The sequence below is a fragment of the Cheilinus undulatus genome, linkage group 13 (genome assembly GCF_018320785.1).
Source record: "Cheilinus undulatus linkage group 13, ASM1832078v1, whole genome shotgun sequence".
In the NCBI taxonomy this organism is placed as follows: Eukaryota; Metazoa; Chordata; class Actinopteri; order Labriformes; family Labridae; genus Cheilinus; species Cheilinus undulatus.
Window position 1 is genome coordinate 42,431,356 of NC_054877.1, and position 22,099 is coordinate 42,453,454.

The 22,099-nt window shown below is 37.8% G+C and overlaps 1 protein-coding gene across 1 annotated transcript in view; it reads left to right on the plus strand.

The window, feature by feature from the left end:
• The first annotated feature begins 11,455 nt into the window (after nucleotides 1-11,455).
• Nucleotides 11,456-22,099, plus strand: part of LOC121520656 (potassium voltage-gated channel subfamily B member 2-like) — a 43,942-nt gene continuing 33,298 nt past the window's right edge. The window contains exon 1 of the mRNA XM_041804214.1: nucleotides 11,456-12,040. Within this exon, the coding sequence (XP_041660148.1) occupies nucleotides 11,456-12,040 (585 nt within the window). The remainder of the gene's footprint in view (nucleotides 12,041-22,099) is intronic.

The window sequence follows — 22,099 nt, forward strand, 5'->3', positions numbered from 1 at the left end:
GCTATGTAGCTGCTTTATGAACTTTGTTTTTACTTTGTCAGCCTGAGTTAGAAGTAACATAGCTACACTAAGTCATTAAAATGATGACATAACCCAGTGTAGCTAAGTAAGCTTTAGCAACATCGAGCTTTAAAAAAATGCAGCTTAAGCTAACTTAGCTACATATCATCCTTATGAGCTTAGCTTTAGCTTCATTAGCTTGACCTTAAGGTAACATAGCTACACTAAGTTATTAACATTAGAGCATAAGCCAATGAAGCTAAGTTCTCTTTAGCAACAGAAGCTTCTAACAACACAGCTAAAGCTAACTAAGCTACGTCGCTGCTTGATGAGCTCAGATTTGGGTTCATTAGCTCTAGCAAAAGCTAGAGCTACACTAACTGCATAATTGATATTACCACATAAGTCAATGTAGCCCCAGTTAGCTTTAGCAACATGAGCTTAAGCAAATGCAGCTAAATCTGTTCTAGGTATGATAGATTACATAGCTGCTTTGTGAGCTTAGCTTTATTAGCTTTAGGCAAAATCAATATACCTTCACTTACAACATAATTAATGTCACTACATAAGTGGGGTACGGTTTTTATTGCTGTTAAATAAATAAATAAATAAATAAAACAATAAATGAAGACTTGGAAAAAAAGGGCTTTAGGTTCTGCTTTTGGTCCACTGTGCTTTATCAAGTCCAGAGTCAACACTGTCAGCTGTCTGCCAGGAAGTTTTATAGCATTTCTTGATTCCATGTGCTGAGAATCTTTATGGAGCTACTGATCAAATAAGAGTCACCAAACTCAACAACACAGATGAGCAGAAGGCTGCAATCAGTGCAGCCTGGGCTTCATCAAACCCCAGCAGTGCCACAGACTGATGGCTCCATGACATGCTGTAATTTGTGCAAAAGGAGCTTCAACAAAGTACTGAGTGATAAATAGGCATAATTTTCCAGAAGTTTGACATGTCTGTATTATATGTCCTTTTTGGACTGATGTTTGGTGATATTCTGATATTTTGAGAGAGCTGATTTTAATTTTTTGTGAGCTGTAATTGTCTTGATACTAAAACTTAAACTTCAAAACAATTTCAGGAAAAATCAATGATGATACCCCTTTGATACCACAGCAATAAAATTCAAAGTTTTAGACGCCCAGAGGAAGACAAAAAGCTTTTTAAAGGCTGAGGAAGTTGTAGATATGGCCAGTAAGGAGGGTTGACACAACCTTATTCTTACATTTTGCCACATTCATTTTACCTTCACAAGCCTGGCTGCTGAAAAGCATTCCCACAGCATGATGCTGCCACCTCTCTGTAGAAGGCCTCACAGTTGCATATAGGGGCAAAAGCCAAGCCACAAGCCCCGCAGTTCACATACTGTGTTAGTATATAGAGCTCAGGGTAGTGCTGGAGCATGTCTACTACCTTATTTTGACTTGTCGCTCTGATTGAATATGACAGACAGAACCTTCGTCCAATCACCTTGTGAGAATTTCTGGAAAAGTCCTGCCCATACCAAACACTTTCAGTGGAAGCTTTCACAGATGAATGAGAAAAAGTGGTTTCCCTGGGTTATACATTTTTGCTGTTCAAACTTTTAGTTTGGCACAGGAGAAGTTTTCATGGTGTTGCAGAACAGTTTGGCTGAACTTAGTTTGTCTTTTAATTTCAAAGTGGCTGGTTTTAATTATATGGTTTTTGCTTCTTTGGAAACCATGAAATGTTTTGGTTGTGGTGCAGAGTGGCATTTAATCCGCTCCTACCCAGGCAACATGTCGATAGAGAGGGAAAATGTTAAAGCAGCACTGGTTGTTGTATTTTAATTTTACAGAGCCAGTCAGGACCTGGCAGTGTGGGCTCATGACACGATTCTGTCATCTTTTGGTGTTTGGAGATGTGTTGATGTCATTTTTCATTGCTTGGTTATGTATAAACTGCTCTTGTACAGCGTGAAGACTGATTAGTAAATGTCTGGTTAGAAATCAAATCTCTCTCTCCCTGCAGACGCTGCAGACTGGGTTGTAAACTCAGAGTTGTCAGCTGGAAAAACTCTGCTGTGATTGGTTGTTGGCACGGTGAGAACTCATCCACTTAGGCTGATAGAGAGGTGAAACATGTCGAGCAGGAGGGAGGGGAAACAATAAACAGTGTTTGTTTGCGCTCTGGTGAAATCTTTCATGAATCATGACAAACTTTAACTCGCCAGAACACTCTTCAAAGCTTCTGATGACAAATTACACCAACATCATCCTCCCAGTCAGCCCAGTCCACTGATTAACAGCCTGGTGACTTCACAAACAGTCTTTTTTCTATCCATCATGTTGTCTGAGGGTCCAGTCAGCCTGTCTGCAAAGGACTACAGGACACGCCCACTACAGTCAGGACACGCCCCTAAGGGCTGGGGCTGCTGGTGGGATTCACGGTGAAAGAAAGTGGGCGTGTCATGACTTTAGGTCTGAAGCTCATCTCCTCTGATGTTCCTTCACTGACTTATTTAAAACATAATCAAAGGGCAAAAACATCTTTCTCTCATTAAACTTAAAACATTAAATACATTTTTTATTTTTTGGGCATTTTTGTGCCCTTAACTGATAGAGGAGGATAGTGGATAGAGCCAGAAACAGGGACAAGAGTGGGGGAGAGACATGGGGTAAAGAGCCTCAGGCCGGATATGAACCTCAGCCGTCCACGTACTTGGGGCACGCCTTAAACCACTAGGCCACCTGCGCCCCAAATACATTTTTTTTAAGTGACAGAACTACAAGAAATCTTTAATGAAATACTAAAAACATCAAGGTAACAGAAAACATTAAATGAAGATTCATTTTGTTGACTATTTGTTTATCATGAAATGTTCATGCTTTTCCTGATTTTTTACATTTGGCAGACCCCCCCCCCCCCCCCCAAAAATGCTTTTACTTCTGGGATTTTTTTTATTTTTTTTTTAACAAAATGTTTTTATTGTCAGTGATGTCTTTTGTTTGCAAGTTCGACAAAGTATTTCTATTTCCAAAATGTTGAAATTTTTGGGGGGTTATTTTTTGGTCATTATTTTCTGTCTTTTGTAAAAGATTTTTGCATTTCAATAGAGGCTTTCCTATTTCAATAAACCTTTTTTTTCATGTCATAGAACATTTTTATAATCACTTTTTTACCTGTCAGTTTTTTGTTTCACAAAATGTTTGGATGTTTAATCTTTTTTTTCCTTTCAAAGAAATGTTTTCACATCTTACTTTATGTTTTAGTATTTTTTCACATTTTTTTGCACATTTACATTTCACAAAACCTTTTTTTTTTTTTTTTACATTTCATTAAATATTTTTGCACTTTACAAAAATATTCCTTTTCCAATTGGTCTTTTGTGTTTCAAACATGCCCATCCAAAATGTTGTTGTTACTTTTCGTTCTATTTTTTTCTTGACAAATTTTCATATTTCACTATTTTTTTTCCGTCATATTAATATTCTTAGTTTCCAATATTTTTTCCTTTTAAATGTTTTTTTCCCCCCAAAATTACATGTTTTCAAGATTTATTAAATATTTCTGCATTTTATAAAATGCTTTTTTTTCAATAAGTCTGTTTGTTTCAAAGTTTCACAAAATTTTGGCTGTTAACACAAGGTTTTATGTTTGACATATTTTTTATTTGGGAGTTGTTGTTTTTTTTCTTTTTGAGGTTTAAATACTTTTTTGTTTCAAAACAAATATCATAACATTTCACAAACCACTTTCCTATTTAAATAAATCTTATTGTTTCAAAAGTTTTTACTTTTCATTTATTTATCTTTCTTGTCACATTTTTGGCACATTTCTCTACATCACAAAAAGTTTGGAAACTTTTTTTATATAAAATGTTTTCAGAATTTACATTTTTTTGAGTCTTGGTAAACATTTTTGCAGTTCATTAAACATTATTGCTTTACACAAATTGTTTTCCTCTTTCAATAAGTTTTTGTGTTTCAGAAAATAATTTGTTGACAAAACAATTTACATTTAACTCATATTTTGTGTTTTAGTAAATAACTTAACATTTCACAAAATTCTTAAACATTTTGATATGTTTTATTTTACTTCATAACAAATATTTCACAGTATGCTTCAGTATATCTATTAATATTTTTGTACTTCAGAAAAACTTTAATGACAAAAGTTTTTACTCTATTATTTTTTTAGTCACATTTTTTTGTTTCACCAATTTTGTTGAAGTCACACATTTTTTTAATCTTCACATTTTTTGCTTTTAAGATTATACTTTCACTGTTTAAACATTTTTGAGTTTCATTAAATATTTTTTCTTTTCACAAAATGCTTTCCTTTTCCAGTTTATCTTTTTGTGTTTCACAGAGTTTCACAAAAATGGCATTTACTGAAATATTTAGATTTTTTTTGTTTAGTATTTTCTTTTTACACTTTTACTTTACACTTTTTAACATTTCAATAAGTCTTTTTTGTTTCATTAAAAAATGTTTTCACTTTTCAGTAACTTTTCTTTCTTGTCACAAGTTTGTCAGACATTTTACTGACATCACATAAAATGTTTGCAAGTTTCAAAAATTGGTGCTTTTTATTAAATGTTTTCACATATTTTGGTGTTTCAGTACATGTTTTTAAGATTTTTGTACTTTCCTCTTGCAAAAAATGTTTTTTTGTTTCATATAAAATATTTTGTGCATTCATTTAATCTCTTTACATGTCACAGGCTTTTGCATTACACAAAACATTTAACCATTTGATTTACTGTTTTTGTATTAACTTTTTAATATTTAAAATTTTTTAATCATACACATATGCATACCGTACATCTGTTTTTTTCCCTTCTTTTTTGTATTAAATGTTTTGTGTTTTTCTTTTGTTCATACATGGTGATTTTCTATGCAGTTGACCTTTAGGGCTGCCGTACATAGCAGCGTCTTTAACCGCAGGGTTGTCTCTGTTGTTAATCACTGCAGCATCGCTTATTAAAAGTCTCATAAAACTCATTGAATCCATCAGTTTTCCCTTTAAATGTCTGATATGATCCAAACACAGAGCGGAAGTTCCCTCTGTTTGGCAGCTCTGACGGTGAGTGGGAGTTCAGATGGAAACAGGAGCTGATCTGGAGCTGTCCTTGGTGCTGAACAACTCAATCCAATTAGCTCTCTCTCTCTCTCTCTCTCTCTCTCATCCCCCCGTTATTCCCTCTTCCTCGGGGCCGTGTTTCCTCCAGGCCAGCCTCTCTTTCTTTCTCTCTCTCTCTTTCTGCTCTCTTCTTCGTGTTTCCTGATGGGGCTGAGCGCCGCTCTCTCTCCTCCTCGGACATTTCGTCTACTTCACTGATATTTTTGTCTTTATTTCCGCCAAAATGTGGAGCTCTACCTCTACCTGTGTGCTCGGTGTCGGGAGGCTTCGTGAATCCTCGGCTGGAGGGGAGGAAGAGCTGAGATAACCGACCCGGGGTGCTATGGTGGATCCTCCTGGACGGGACAGAGCTCCGCTTTTCTGAAAGCACTTTACGCACAAGGTGGGACATTCTGACACTTTGACCGTCTTTTAATGATGTGAATAGAGTTCATTTATGTCTTTGAATAACAGGATTAGCTCCTTATCATGTTAATATCAGCTAATGAAAGTAAACAAGGGGGGTTTAGTGCGTAAAGATGTCCTTTCATCCACTTTCAGCCTTTCTCTTTACTTTTTAAACTCTATTTGGACTTATGTGCGTGATCTCCAGTTAAGCCTGGGTCTCCTAATCTCTTGACAACTAATTGGTGGAACTCTCTTTATATTCTGGCTTGTTTTTTTTTCAGGGTTCATTGTGAATTTAAAGATGATTTAGGGGGTTTAATGCAGGAAAAAATAGCAGAATTCAGCTCCAAACATGCCAGAATTCATGATTTGTGTCAGAGTATGTGCTTTCATGTGATTGGTTGTTGAATAATCATGGAAATGACTGTAGAAGTAGATGTCTGCATGTCTTCATTTTTATTTTGACAGACTTTTTTGTCACTCATATCAAAGTTTATGATGTGAATAAGCTCAGTTTTTGCTGGTCGTGACGTATGAGCTTGATTCCTGACATAGCCATGTGTCCTATGAGTGTCCCAGGAGAAGATAGACAGGCTATAATTAACTAAGGCAGACTTGAGCCAGGGGAGACGAAGCCTAATGCCACTACTGGGATTTGTGGAACTCCATTACACAATCAGATAAAGGTCCTTCAGTCGGAGCACTTCTAATGGAAACATAAGCCTTTATAGTCCAACGGAGCAAGTTTCCATTCATTCCCTAACTCTGGATTAAAATTAGTTTTCATTACATAAGAAAAAACTCTGACAGTTTCCATTATTCACTGATTTAATGAAGAGAAATCTGTCCAATTAGAAAGTTTCCAGGGTTTAATGAGCCTTCAGGGTTTGAGAGAGCAGAGAGATCACACAATAAGGTGCCCAAAGGCTAGTTGGTTGCACAATGTGGATTTGTTGGATCCAAATGATCAAATTTGTCTTGGAATTGATGGTTTAATGCAATGCTGCTGTCTTTTGAGCGTGGTTTTACTAACTGGAAGCTTGTTTAGACAGAGCAAATTCTCAGTGGTGTATCCGTCATGGAAAAACAGGAAATAACACGAGAAATTAAGAAAAACATTTCTTACTGAACTTCACTTTCGGGGAAATTTTGAAGATCCAACATTAACAACCAAAACATCGGCCAGATGTGCAAACACGTTTGTCCACTTTAAAGCTGAACCAACAGACCTGCATCCTCATTTCCAAAAAAAGTTGGGTTGCTGTGGAAAATGTGGATAAAACAGAATGCAATGATTGTTAAAAGTCATAACAGAAAATGAACAACAAATCATTTTTATGAAAAATGTTTCCTCAGTTTGAATTTTATGCCAGCAACATATCAAAAAAGTAGGGACAGGGTCATGTCCTTCTTTTATGATGCTCCAAATGTTTTCTGTTGGTGAAAAGTCTGGACTACAGGAAGGCCACTTCAGCATCCGGACTCTTCTACTGTGAAGCCATGCTGTTGTGATCCAAATCTCTGTAAGAGATGTAGTCTGGATGGGAACATATGATGCTCTAAAGCTTTTATATTATTTACAGCATTGAGAGTTCATTTCCAAAATAATTAATTATTGTTTGTTTTAACTTATTGTGTATTATCTGTCTCTTGAATAAGTATTATTCATTATGACGTGTGCTGCTGACCTCTTGGCCAGGTCACCCTTGTGAAAGAGATCTCGATCTCAGTGGGTTTTATCTGGTTAAATAAAGGTTAAATAAATAAACTAGAAAAGCACTCGGAGAGCGCACACCTCCGCCAAGGCAGCTCAGTCCCCCCATGCTGTGATTTACTCCTGAAATTAACCCTGGACCTTGAAAACCTACCCTTAGCACTGGATTCACATTGATATTATCTTCTTTTTTTTTATTGTTTTTTATTGTTCCCCCCCCCCCCATTTCATATTTTTTGCCAACACATAAAAATAACAAATATATCAGTACAACTTTGCAAATACAATTTATTTGATAATAAAAATTAGCCCTATCTCCCAATAGTGAAGAATCTTTTAAAAAAATTGCTGCATCCAGACGGTGATCCGGATCACTCCCAAAATCTAATCAGCTCTTCCTTATGCCATTTTTTGACATTTCCTGAAAATTTCATCAAAATCTGTCCATAACTTTTTGAGTTATGTTGCTAACAAACTAATAAACAAACCCTGCTGATAACACAACCTCCTTGGCCGAGGTAACAAATAACATTTCCAGATGTATAAGCTGCCCTAACATAGGCACTAATGCAACCCCAGACCATCAGAGATGCAGGCTTTAGAACTGTGCACCGATAAAAAGCTGGATGATCACTCTCCTCTTTAGTCCACAGGACACGGCACCTGAGGTTTACAAAAAGAATTTCAAATTTTGATTAATCTGACCACAGAACAGTTTTCCATTTTTCCTCAGTTCATTTTAAATGAGCTTTGGTTCAGAGAAGACAGCAGCGTTTCTGGATCCTGTTCACATTTGGCTTCTTATCTGTAGCTTTAACTTACAGTTATGGATGGCACAGTAAGCTGTGACTTCTGGAAGTGCTCCTGTGCCCATGTGATTTCCAGTACAGAATCATACCTGTCTGTAATGCAGTGCCACCTTAGGGCCATAGATCACAAATATCCAGCACTGACCTTCAGCCTTCTGCTCTGTGCACAGAGAGTTCTCTGAAGCTTTTGGCGTCTTCCCAATTTCACATCAAGGAACATTTTTCTGAAATTCATCCATAATTTTTAAACACAGTTTTTCCCAGAGTGGTGAACCTCTGCCCATCTTTACTGCTGGGAGACTCTGCCTCTCTAAAATGCCCCTTTTATACCCCGTCATTTTACTGACATGTTGCTTCTCTAGCTGTTTTTCATTACTTCCACTTACTTTTCCAGCCTTTTGTTGCCCTGTCCCTATTTTTTGAGATCTGTTGCTGCCATCAAATTCAAACTGAGGTGAAATTTTTCATGAAATTGTAAAACGTCTCAGGTTCAACATCTGATGTGTTGTTTATGTTCTATTGTGAATAAAACACTAGTTTATGAGATTTGACAGGCATTACATTATGATTATTTTTACATTCTCCACAGCGTCCCAACTCTTTTGGAAACAGGGTTGCACTAAAGTGTGTTTTCAGGACTGAATTTTTAGGTCTGAACTCCACCTAAACAGATATCAGCACCCCTAAAAAGACCTAGACTGAGTTGAAAAGCTGAAATGATGAGCTGATGTTATATTTTTATGTGACTCTGCAGCAAACGTTGCTAACACTATTTCCTTCCCTTAGACAAATGTAGAACTCCTTGTGGATCTTCTTTAGCTGACTGTTCTCTGGCAGTGGATTTTGCTGTGTTTATGTGAGCTTTAGGGAACTGGATCAAATCCACATCAATCTCTTTCCTCACTGCCTTTACCCCATGACCATCCCTTGACCTTTTTCTAAGTTATAACAGGATGAATTGAAGTAAAACTGCAGGAAAGTCGACATTTCTGATGCTTTAGTATGGATGTCTACAAGCTGGATGTAGATTGTCAAACTGCAGGTGTCCAGACTGTCAGTCTGTCAAACAAGCGGGGAATACATAGTTAGTAGAAAGAGAAGTGAAAGTAAAGAAAGTCAAGTAAAAGACTAGAATTCACAAAACAAGTAAGCAATGCAGGTGGGAGGAGGCGGGTCCATCGCTGCACAGCTGGGAGGCGTTCAGAGGGGCTGTAAAGAAAAAAGGCCCAAACACCTGGAAGCCCCTGTTTGAAGATCTATTCAGCAAAACGTGACGTTTCTGTGTTATTAGAGAACAGGTGAGGAGCTAACTCTGAGTTAACCATGAGTTAACGGATAAATAGAGACTAACTCCTCATCACAGTTAATATTTACCACTGACTTTCACTGATCATCCTAATGAGTGGTTTCTCAACACTGAATCATTTCTTCATCCTTTCATATTCATTCATCGCTCACTGATTTTCAGGATAATGAGCCAGCCACGAGCCGCGAGCTATGCGCTATGAGCTACAAGCTATGAGCTATGTGCTACCAGCTACAACAATGAGCTACGAGCTATGGGCTACAAGCTACAAGCTATGTGCTACCAGCTACAACAATGAGCTACAACAATGAGCTACGAACTACAAGCGTATTATGCTGATAGAATAACACTGAATGCTCACGGAAAGGTTCAGTGTGTAAAAAGGCCAACTGATTTTTATTCTGAAATAAAAAAATCCAAAATCTTGAAACAAGCTGTTTCCCAATTGTCATAAAAAAGAAAAGCTTAAACACAGGAAAGCAAAATAAAGACAAACCCTGTCCTCGACCCTACAAGCACGTTATATTCAACTTAGAAACTATTGCTTTCCAAAAAGAAATGAATAAAGGAAATGTGTTTTTTCATCTTAATATGTTTTTAAATTCTGATTTTTAAAAAAAGCCCAAAACAAAATTCTGTTATTTCAGAATAATTACTCAAAGAAAATGTTTTTCTAATATGCAAAGGTTTACTGTGACCTTGAGCTGTGCAGCAAAAAGTTCAGGGTACATATACAGGGTAATTATACAGTGATAGTATAGTTTATTTTGAAAGTGCTTTGACCTTATGGAAATCTAGAAACCGGAAAGAAAAAACTTAAAAAAAAAAAAAAAAAAACGGTTGGATTTTGTTTCATGTCTTTTCCTTTTGTTGTTTTACCATAAGACATTAAAAAGGCCAAAAAGGACGGTCACATTACCCAGAAGTAAACGTACACTTTTCCAAATCAAAGCATGACCAGAAATTGGTATGGATACCAATGGATGGATGTTTAATGAATACTGGATGGCTGGATGGATGGATGTTAACTGGTTAGATGGATGGATGTTTACTGGTTAGATGGATGGATGTTTACTGGTTAGATGGATGGATGTTTACTGGTTAGATGGATGGATGTTTACTGGTTAGATGGATGGATGTTTACTTGGTGTATGTATGTACGGATGGATTGATGTTTAGTGGATATTGGATGACTGGATGAATGTTTAAAAGACAGATGGATGTTTAATGGATGGATGGATGGATGGATGAATGGACTATTAATTGCTGGATAGATATTTAATGATAGAAGTTGATTGGATGGATGATGAATGTTGGATGGATGGATGTTTGAAGGATGGATGTCTTATGGATAGATGTTGATGAATGGATGGATGGATGAATGTAGCAACGGATCATAGATAGATAGATAGATAGATAGATAGATAGATAGATAGATAGATAGATGAAATGGGGGATTTAAAGGGCAAATTTCACTTCCAGAAACCAGCACTGACCCACCAAAAACATGGGTCAGCAGTGGCCAGTGTGGAGTTATACCATTGGGGCTGCTGGTGTGGGCTGGTGGCGACCCTTGAGGTGTATTATATGATGCAACCCTGCGTTGCAGGTGTGTTTTGGGCTACAGGAAGTCAAAGAACAGAAGTGGTGTTGTGCAAAAAAGAATGTTGCATCACCAGTGTTTCATTCTTTGATCTTTGATTTCAAAATCAGAAAACATTTTGATTCTCAGTTTGATATCAAACTGCCTGGAAGTGCCCAGGTCAGTTTTTTTCCTTGTTTTGCTTTCCTGTTTTTATTAGTGATTAGGAAAGAGCTTGTGTCTTGATTTTCAAAATAAAAGTCGGACCCACTCAAAGATCTCTGGAGGTCATCATTTAGGGTTGTGTACTTTGGTTTTCTTTGTCTAATGTTATATATCTATCGTTTGTTTTTCAGCCATGGATCTAACCTGGAGCTAAGAGGCCTGAACTCGACCAGGTGAGCTCGGTGGGTCTGGGCAGCCCCCTCCCCACATCCCCTGGCCATCACCTTCACCTAACTGAGCCTTATTGAGTCTCTGGATAGACTTAGACACAGATCACAGTAACCTCTGTTTGAGTTGTCTTGCCCCGCAGAGCGAAAGCAAGCATGACGGACAGGGCGGGCTACAGCACTCCTAAGGGCAACCCCCGGCCCCCTGTGCCCCCAGTGCTGCCCCCTGAGCCTATAGACATCATCCGCATTAAGGCCCGTTCCCGGAGGGTCCGGCTCAACGTTGGGGGGCTCACACATGAAGTCCTGTGGAGGACACTGGACCGGCTGCCCCGGACACGGCTGGGACGGTTAAGAGACTGCAACACCCATGAGTCTTTGCTGGAGCTCTGTGATGACTACAGCCTCACAGAGAACGAGTACTTCTTCGACAGACACCCCGTGGCCTTCTCCTCCATCCTCAACTTCTACAGGACGGGGAAGCTGCACATGATGGAGGAGATGTGCGCCCTGTCCTTTGGACAGGAGCTGGACTACTGGGGCATCGACGAGATCTACCTGGAGTCGTGCTGCCAGGCCAGGTACCACCAGAAGAAGGAGCAGATGAACGAGGAGCTGCGGAGGGAGGCAGAGACGCTGAGGGAAAAGGACGGAGAGGAGGAGGATCACGGCTGCTGTCCTGAGCAGAGGCAGAAACTCTGGGATCTGCTGGAGAAGCCAAGCTCTTCTGTGGCCGCAAAGGTAAAGACAGCTTCACGCACAACACCTACAGACACGAGCCAGTGGCCCCAGGTGAGGTTTGACATAGTCGAGTAAAGCCACTGAGGTCAAAAACACACAACATCTGAACTACACAAAAAGTAAGGATGCTGTCAGGGGTAAAAACAGGGATGCAGGACATTTGGAGTTATCATTGTATCTGTCAAAGCTTTATTAATAGATCAGTGTAGATCAGTGTTTATTACACAGTCTAAAACTATGTCTAAAAACGTTTGTCAACTAACTTCTTTCTCTGATGAAGACTGGACTAAGACTCATTAAAAATAGATCTTTGATGATAAAACCTCAGATGAAAATTAAGTTTAGTTTTTGACAAGGAGACTAAAGCCAGACTAAAATGTGAGTGCTGCACTGTTGGAAGTTTAAATTCTGTGGCATTGTCAGTATTTTTATCAGCGTATTTTAAATCAATTAAAACATTATTGATGTGTTAATTGATTTCAAATAAATATAAGTAAATAATGATGAATTATCATCTTTCAAAGGCAAGGATGGAATGTTTTATAAGCTTTAAAGAGCAGAGGAGGGAATGTTAGTGAAGTTGAGGAGATCGGGGCCTTTGTTCCCTCTGTTTCTACCAACTAGTAGGCCATAGTTGCCAACTTTTGGAAAGGTACTTTTTCACCCACTTTTTTATCAGCTGTGATGACAGCAACATTAAAGGCAGAGGACAGCATGTTTTATAAGTTTTGATGGCATCATTTTCAAAGGCAAAGTTTGGAATGTTGGTGAAGCTGGGGATGTTGGGGCCTTTCCCTCTATTTTTGCCAAATGGTGGCCATAGTCATCAACTTTTGGAAACATTTTTTAGAACTTATCCGTCTTGGTTTGAAGAAGGATACAAGTTGTGCATAATTAGGGGCATAATGATGAGGTAGTACCGTGTAATGAGGTGGCATTTTACCAAGTAGTGACTCTGAAATATGGTAGTATTAAGGAAATTTCTACCTAGTGATGATCATAATGTGTTAATTATCAAGTAATTCCATGTGATATTGTTGCAGTTCTCTTGTAATTAGGTGGTATTTTACACTAAGCCTAACCCCCAAACCTTTCTCCAGACCCCTAACCTTCAACCTAAAAATGTCTGGGTGTTTTTTTTAATTATTCAAGAAGAAGTACCTTTCATCAAAGAAATTACCTTTGAATTTCCAAGCAACTTATAAAGAAAATTATCTTCCTATTTCTCAGAGAGTACTTGGTAAAACCACGTTATTACAGATAAATTAAAAATTAAAATTACAAGGGTTAGGTTTACGGTGAGGGGTTAGGGTTGGAGTAAAATACCACCTGATTGCAGATAAGTGCAACAAAATTACTAGGGTTAGGGTTATAGGGTTAGGGTGAAATACCACCTAATTACAGTTAATTACAAGAAAATTAACAAGGGTTAGGGTTTGGGGTGAGGGTCAAAAACCCCCCGACTAATTACAGATAATTGCAACAAAAGTTCAAGGGTTAGGGTTGAGTTAGAGCATCGTTACTCAGTGCTGCTAAACCAAAGAGCCAAATTGTTGAAAAATACCTTTGCAAGAGCCACAATCTAAGAGGTGAAGCAAAAAAGCTTGAAGTACAACAACAATAAGTTAAAGGTGGCAAAAATGGTCCAAAAACAACAAAAATGGGTAAAAGGGGTGAGAATGGGGATGAAAGTGGAAAAGTTTTCAGAAAGTAGCAAAGAATGGGTGAGAAGTTACAAAAATGAGTTATAGGTGACATAAAATGGTCCAAATGTGGCAAAAAAAAATGAGTCAAAAGTGACTCAAATAAGCAAAAAGCAGTCGAGAGAGGCAAAAATGGGCAAAAAATAGGAAACAAGTTCTATTTAGTAGCAAAACGTAGCTGAAATAGGTGAAAAAGGGCAAAAATGGGATATAGTGGCAAAATGAAGTGCCAAACACAATAAAAAAAAAAGAGGAAGCAAGTGGTATTTAATGGCAACAAGTAGCTTAGTGGGATATAGTGGCAACAAGAAGTGGCTAAAATGGGCAAAAACTAAAAAAAAAGTGGTACTTAATGACAAAAGATAGCTTAAATGGGTGAAAATTGGGAGAAAGAATGGTGAAAAGGGGCTAAAATGGGTAAAAAGTTGCAAAAATCTATATAATTGGGTAAAAAAGTAGGAAAAGGGTGGTATTTAATGGCAAAAGGTAGCTTAAATGGGTGAAAAGTGGCAAAGAATTGTGAAAAAGGACAAAAAAGTTTCCCTTTTTAAGGTTTTCTGGGGGAATTATATTAAAAATTAAGACATAAAAGAGCCACAAATAATCGCAAAAGAGCCACATGTGGCTCAAGAGCCACACGTTGAGTATCACTGAGTTAGAGGGTAGGGTAAAATACCACATAATTACAGATAAGTGCAACAAAATTACTAGGGTTCAAGGGTTAGGGTTCAGGGGTTAGGATAAAATACCACCTGACAACCAGATAACTGCCACAATATTACGAGGTAAATACTTTCATCATATTAAAGAGGTAATTAGAGCACACTAAAATAAAGTTCTACCTTTACTTTCTGTATAATTAGGGCTAGAAATAAGGACCATAATGACAAATGGATCATTTTAACTAAAAGAAGATACCCAATACATAAACAATTGTGTCTTACTCTATAATTCCAGGGTTCATATGGAAAATCTGACATTAAATCTCTGAATATACTTCAGACCCTGTTGAATCTCAGTTTCTAACTGGTTACACTGCTGTCACAGTGATGTGCACATTTTGTTCAGATTGTAAGATAAAAATGTTACGACATGGTAATGAAAAAGCAGACCGTATTTCTTATTGTAAAATGCAAATAAAGCTTTCTTTGACATGCTAACATTAGCAGACTCTGTGCTGGCAATACACTCAGCAAAAGCTGCTTTTTATTTGCAAAATCCTGTAAAATGTTGACAAATATCAGCCGTGGCTTCATCTCCAACATCTCCTCCTACCACTTCTTAGAAAACTTGCATTTCTTGATCATTTGCATGCTTATATCACTCAGTCACACAGTTAACTTACTAATTAACTTGGTAATGATACTTTTTAAATAATACTTTTTGCAGACACCCTGATCTCATTTGAAAATCTGTAAGTAAATCTTAAGAGCTTGATTTTTTTTCTCTGAGTGATGAGCTCAGAGCTCAGATGAACTATCCGAACTTATCAAACACTTTCGTTTAAGTCTGACTTGGTAATCATGAGGAGGAATGATTCCTGGAAAGGAGACGGGCCTGATGAACTCGGCCGTGTTCACTCCTGCTTCCATGATTAGCCGCCTCATGCAGATCGTCGGAGAGAAATCAGAGGCCATTAGAGAGCCGTCAGGGCCGTAATCCTCCTTCACCTGCCGAGTACAGAGACAGGAGGCGGGGGGAGGGATTACTGCTGCGTGTCCTCCCCCTCGCTGTGGCGTGTAAGCTCAGCATTAGGCTGTCCTTACTAGAGGAAGGTTAGGGGGGTTTAATGTCAAAGGGTCAGCTCGGCAAAAGTTCTGAAAAGCCAGTACCGATCATTTTACTTCTTCCTCACTGTATTTTTCTGTGAAGACAGATTTATTTGTCTAGGGTTTATTTTGGGTAAGAGGATTATTCAGTCTAGAAACACTACAGACCTTAGCCAGTGTATTTGTCTCCTGTTGCAAAAATATTCCAGAATCAGGCATGTTCACTGAAAAGTCTAAATATCATATTTGAAGACTGTAATCAAAAATAAGGCCTGAATCACTTAAAATGAGTTAGATTATCTGCCTGGTTTTTTTTTTTAGCAGAGAGAACCCACTCAGACTGAGGTCTTTTTTATCACTGGTTAAAAAAAAAATCACATTTTAAATCAATCAATCACTTTCCTAACATAGTGCAGACACAAGGTCTTTAAAAACACCATCCACACTGTCTATAAATGATCAGTACTCACTGTGGTCTGTGGAGGAGTTGACAGCGATGGTTGGATCATAAGAGGCCAATAAAAACATCATCTATGTATAAACTATCTATTATTACAGTGGCATATAAGGACCACTCTTAAAAAAAGGATCTGTTCATTTTCTACAAAGAAATAAATCCCCAAATTCTCAAGTTTAAAGAGTTGTTAACTTGCAAGGAAAAAAGAGTTTTTTTACTTAAACAGTCATGTATTAATATGAACTAAAACTTTGAATTTTGAGTTTCTTAAGCTGAAAATCACCACTGTTACCACTGAAAAACACTATTTTTTGGTTTCTTGGAATTTTTTGCCTTTACAACACCGTACATATATTATTTTTTAGTTTAAATATCAAAATTCAAGACATTAGAAAATTAAAATATTTTTTACATTTTCCTTGTAAATTCAATGACTTTTTAAAGCCCTGAGCTTGTTTTCTAGTAAATAGTGTTGTAGTACTCGATAACGGTCTTGGTCTTGAGACCAGTCTCAAGACCACACTTTGAATGTCTCGGTCTTGTCTCTAACTCAAGAGCTTTTTACTCGGTCTTGTCAAGGGGTTTTCCATCAAGACCAGTCGAGACCAGCACTTATCTGCTATTCTTTGACTTTATTAATGTGATAATAAGGAGAAGCAAACAAAAAATAGCTACGCCATCTTACTTCTAGTCAGAAATACCTCTGAACACTTACTTTAGGCCTCATTCACCTTGAAATTACATACAAGAATTTGTTTTTTACAAGATGTTAGTTGAACAAATTTGTTAAGATTTGAGAGTTTTGCATGTTGTGCTTTGAAAGAGTAGCAGACACCTTGTTTATACAGTGCTTCACAAATTTATTAGACCACCACCCATAGTAAGGTTTATGCCACAGCTGCCCTAAATTAACAGCATTGGTTATTACCAAAATCATGTTTTATATTTCTGCAGTGGTTAATACACCAATATGTAGAAGCTCTTTAACTGAATTGCTATTTATAATGCTAAGATATAATTGTTATTGTTATCCATGAATTTTCAAATTTACTGATTTACAAAAAAACTGAAAAAATTGTAAAGCACATTAATATTTCTTGATTAATATGTCAAATTATAGTTATTTACTTGCATTCCTGAACAGAAAAAAAGAGTTTTAGTGGTTGAATTTTATGCTTGATTAATTTCTGACTTCTCAGACAAGCCCAGTGAGCCAGCTCAAATTTGTCTGTAAAAAGGTGAATTCAGTTTGAAATTCCTCATTCCTGCTCAAAATGGTAAAACTTTTTTTAGTTTTAGATTTTGGTTTTAAACAAGTTTTTGAAAGATTTCTAAAATATTTATGCTTTCTCATTTTTATGACAGGTGGTCTAATAAATTTGTTAAGCACTGTATCTGTCAAATTTAATAAAAAGAAAACTAAAATCAAGGAGAGAATGCTCTTTAACTGTTCAACCTTGCCATGGTTTTTTGATATAGATTTTTATGGTTTTGGTCTTGTCCTGGTCTCGGGCAAGTTTTGGTCTCAGATTGTGTGGTATTGAGTAAAACACTACTAGTAAATATACAACTTTATAATCTCAGATGTTTTTTTACCCAAATATTGTCACTTTATTGCTAAAAAAGATAAACAGATCCTCTTTTTGTTCTTCTAAGGTGGCCCTGATAATCGTGATATGTTTAATTAAAAAAACAAAAAAAAAAAAATGCACATTAAATTTTGACAAGGTTGGAGCAGACAGGATCCCTCACCCCTCTGAAATCTTTAAATCTTTGCTCCCCACTCTAGGAGGTGCCTGGACCCCAGGTTAGGAACCACTGGCTTAGCTATTAATAAATGCAAATACAGTAATATTTTACTTTGCAGACCTCTCTGTTCTCCCTCTTGTTTTTTTGTTTTGTTTTGTTTTGTTTTAAGATTTATTTTTGGGTCTTTTCGTGCCTTTATTAGATAGAAAAATGACAGTGGATAGACTCAGAAACAGAGAAGAGAGTTGGGAGAGACATGCGGTAAAGGGCCACAGGCTGGATTTAAACCTGGGCCGCCCACGTACATGGGTAGTGCCTTAAACCACTCGACCATCTGCGCAACCCCTCTTGATTTTTAAAATATTTTTCATAAGATATTTTAGTTTTACTGCTACAAGCCCATTTGAATTTATAAGAATGAGTTTTTGCTTTTCTTAAACTGCACCGCTGTTCCTGTGATGAACCAATGAGTGAGGATTAAACAGTTTGTTATCAGCACTGCTGTTTGGCTCATGTCTTTACAAATAAAGCATAAAGTGCTGCTTATGATCTTCCAGTCCCATTCAAAAGTTAAGGGAAATTCTGACTAAACAGCGTCATTCAGTTCTGGTCAGAATGGTGAGCCTAGCTGCTGTTGCTAACTGCTAATTAGCATGGTGTTGTGTCCATGAAGAGTGGTGTTGCTGCAGCATTTTACCTTGTTTCTTGCAAAGCTTGAATGACCCATATCCAGCTCCTGACTTTGGGGTCTTTGAAGATTTTGGATTTTAAATATCTCATGGCCAATCAGGCTGTTTTTATTTATTTACAGATGAATCTTAAAGAGCCAACCCTGGCAAAAACAGAAGTGCTGAGGACACAAGCTCTGACATGATGAAGAGTCATCCTGTATTAGAGTGGCTGTGATACTTCATATAGATTTACTGAGTTCTTCAGAGGTCAATGATCGTTTTGAATCCTGGACCCATATACAGCATTTTAATGTTGCTTTCCAAGAGATTCAGAGAATATTTTTGTTAAATTCTTCTTCCAACTAGTAAGCAGAATCAAGTCAGTTTAGTGCTGTAACCCCTGCAAACTTCCTTTTATATCCTCCATAAAGAATAGCGATTTGATGCCTGTTCCTTTTAGGACTGCAGCAGCATCTTTTGAGACATCAGCCACCGTATTTTGTCATGCCAGAGTATTTTGTAAAGATTAAGGGCTTCAGGTTCAGGTCTCCTTTTGTCACGGTGAAGTCCACGTGGAGCAGGGGTTTTTAAGGACCTGATAAAATGATGACATCATGAGTTTTCTGCTCTAATAAGAGCAGATTTGTGGTGGGATAAGCTTTGTGTGTTTTTGTGCGTGTTGCATGTGTACGATGCTTTGTCCTTAAGCTGTAGTATTACACTCAGAAAGCTTAAGAAATGCTTTAAAGATTTTTCAGTGAGCTTACTGAGCTGCTGTCATTATCTGCAGATGGACAGCCAGCACCCAAAACACAATCCACCCCAGGACTACTAATGTCCCAGCAGCAGAGAAAGCGCTGTTGAAGCTAAATAGACTCCTGATAGTTACCCTTAATTTGATTTATAGGGACAGCTCACGTTCATCAACATCTCTGTAAATGTGCCAGAGGACTCATTTCTTTAACGTACTGTTTTTTGTCTAGGAGGGCAGAGAGAGCAAGATAACATAGAGGAAGCAGAGCAGGTCTGTGCAAAGTAACGATGAGAAGGAAAGGAGGAAGCCCACCAGAAAGGCCTAAACAAATCTGAAACACTGTCAAAGGATGGCTATTAACGCCATTATCTCCAAATCTTTAAAAACGTGGGAGACCACCGACATACAGGCAGGATCAGCTAACCTTTAAGATTAAAATTCTCTGAACATACACTCTGGAAAGTCCAGGTATCAGCAGTTATTTTATTTTAAAAGGCATTTGACTATTTAAAAATGACATCATTGATTTTGGACCAGGAAATCTAGGAGTAGCCTGTGTATATATATATATTTTATTTAAAATGGTGTCAAACAATCCATCCATCCATCCATCCATCCATCCATCCATCATCCATCCATCCATTGCAGAATCTTTGTACTCCTTCTCAAATTATACCAAGGTTCTACCACAACCCAGAGTACCACAGTCGGGAGGTGATCTACAGCTGTGTTGGAGTGCTAGATGAATAATACAACACACAGACAAAAGTAGGGGGGAAATAATGTGTGTGTTTTCTGATCTGTAAGTCATCCAGGTGGTTCATTATCTGCAGAAAGCTTAGTCTTTCCCTCATGTGGCTTGTTTCTGTTGTTGGTGCTGCCATAGGCCCACATTTCCTCAGCTCTGTTTGCAGATTTAATTCACTGTTCAGAGGCATGAATCAGCTTTTTAATGTTTGATATGTTGTCTGATTGACTAAACGGCTTTATAGGAGAGAGAGAGAGCAAAAGGACACAGAGCCGAATGGTTAATAAAGACAAGAGCTCGGGGCTGATATTGTGAATTGATTTGTTGTTTCCAGCTGACTGACTGCAGTGTCAGCAGAGAGGAGTGGAGGGTTCATTAGCCAAACTCACATCAGAGGAACGTCATCAGAGCTTCTGCCTGTATGTTTGTGGATGTATACACTGCAGCTCTGTGAAAAATAGTCTGCCCTCTTCCTGATTTCTTATTTTCTTGCATATTAGTCACCTCGGTATTGCAGGTCATCAAGAAAAAATTTAGTATTGGACAAAGATAACCTGAGTAAATACAAAATGCATTTTTAAAATGATGACTTCAATTAAAAAGGTAAAAAAGCCATCCAAACCTACCTGGAACAATGTGAAAAAGCCATCACATGACTGTTCCTGTCAAAAATACGAATCAAATAATCAGGGCCTGTTTTAGAAATGTGGAGGCCCCTAGCAAAGACCAGTAGGAGGACCTTTCTCAGTACTTTTGTACAGTACTGTGCAGACGTGAGCCAAAAATTAAGACTAAAGTAAGGCGTAGAAGATGCTCTAGGGCACCATCAGGCAGGATGGAGGATTGACACAACCCCTGTTGGGCTCTGGATGTCCTTGCTTATTACCAAGGGTTGTCACAAGCCCCTAGTGGTGCTGAGGATGCCCCAAGGCCCAAAAACCACTGGTGGTCTCTGGGCAAATTACAAAGGGTTTAAAGGCCCAGACATAAAGAGAGGCTGTTGATCTTGACCTTAGTAGACTGTCGGGTAGTTAATGTTTGAAATGTTCAGGGTCCCAGTGGGGCCCCTAGAGTGGGTGGAGCCCTAGACAACCGCCTATATCTGATGGTAAAGTTGGGCCTTTTGCTGATATTTAAGGCCGATATGTATGGCCAATATATCAGTTGTAAATGTCTGCAGAAATGTTCACATCTCCCAGCAGTTATTTAACTGTTTCATCTATCTATAGCAGTATCATGCCAATAATATTGTTCATTCCTACTTTACATGAAAAGATTTTAAATTCAAAAGATCAAGTTGCTCAAAAGGAATGTCAGCAATTTTTTCTGCAGGGGAAATCGAGGTGTTGCAACAGGTTTTGGTTCAAATTGGAAATGTATTTTGATTAAGTTCATAAAAACCTAAAAAAAAAAAATCCCAGCACATTGTCTGTTTGCTAAAGTACATCCATTGCACATTTAGACGACTGTCATTCTGTGGGAAATTTCTTTTGATTTATGAAACTGGGGAACAGAAATCTACTGTTTTTCTTAAATGTGTTTGTAGAGGGCTTGGAATAAACGTTCCTGGTTCTAATCCCAGATAAAAAACACCTTGTTTTGCATGTTCTCCCTGTGCATGCATAAGCTTTCTTTGGGTTCTCCAGCTTTCTCCCACAATCCAAAAAAACATGCTCGTTAGGCTAGCTGGTGACTCTGAATTGTGTGGATGTAAGTTAGGATGCTTGTCTCTATATGTCAGCCCTTTGATCGTGACAGGTTTACCACTAGGCAAAGGTAGGCAACACACCTGGGGTCTCATGCTCCAAGGGGCTTCGAGATATTGTCATTATAGGTGTGTTTCAAATATGTAACATTTGTATGACTTATAATGATTAAGATGTGGATTCTGTTATATATAAGAGGCCAAGAGTGATTACAAAGCATGAACAGATTTTAAATCTTACCTAAATTTAGATGATGGTTGGATGGATGGATGGATGGATGGATGGATGGATAATGTATGGATGGATGAATGGATAGATGTTAGATGGAAGGATGGATGAATGATAGATGAATGGATGGATGGATGGATGGATGGATGGATGGATGGATGGATGGATGGGAGGTTGAATAGATGGATGTTATATGGATGGATGGTTGTTTAAAGGATGAATTTATGGATGTTGGATGAATGGATGATGGATGGAGGGATGGATGGAAGGTTGA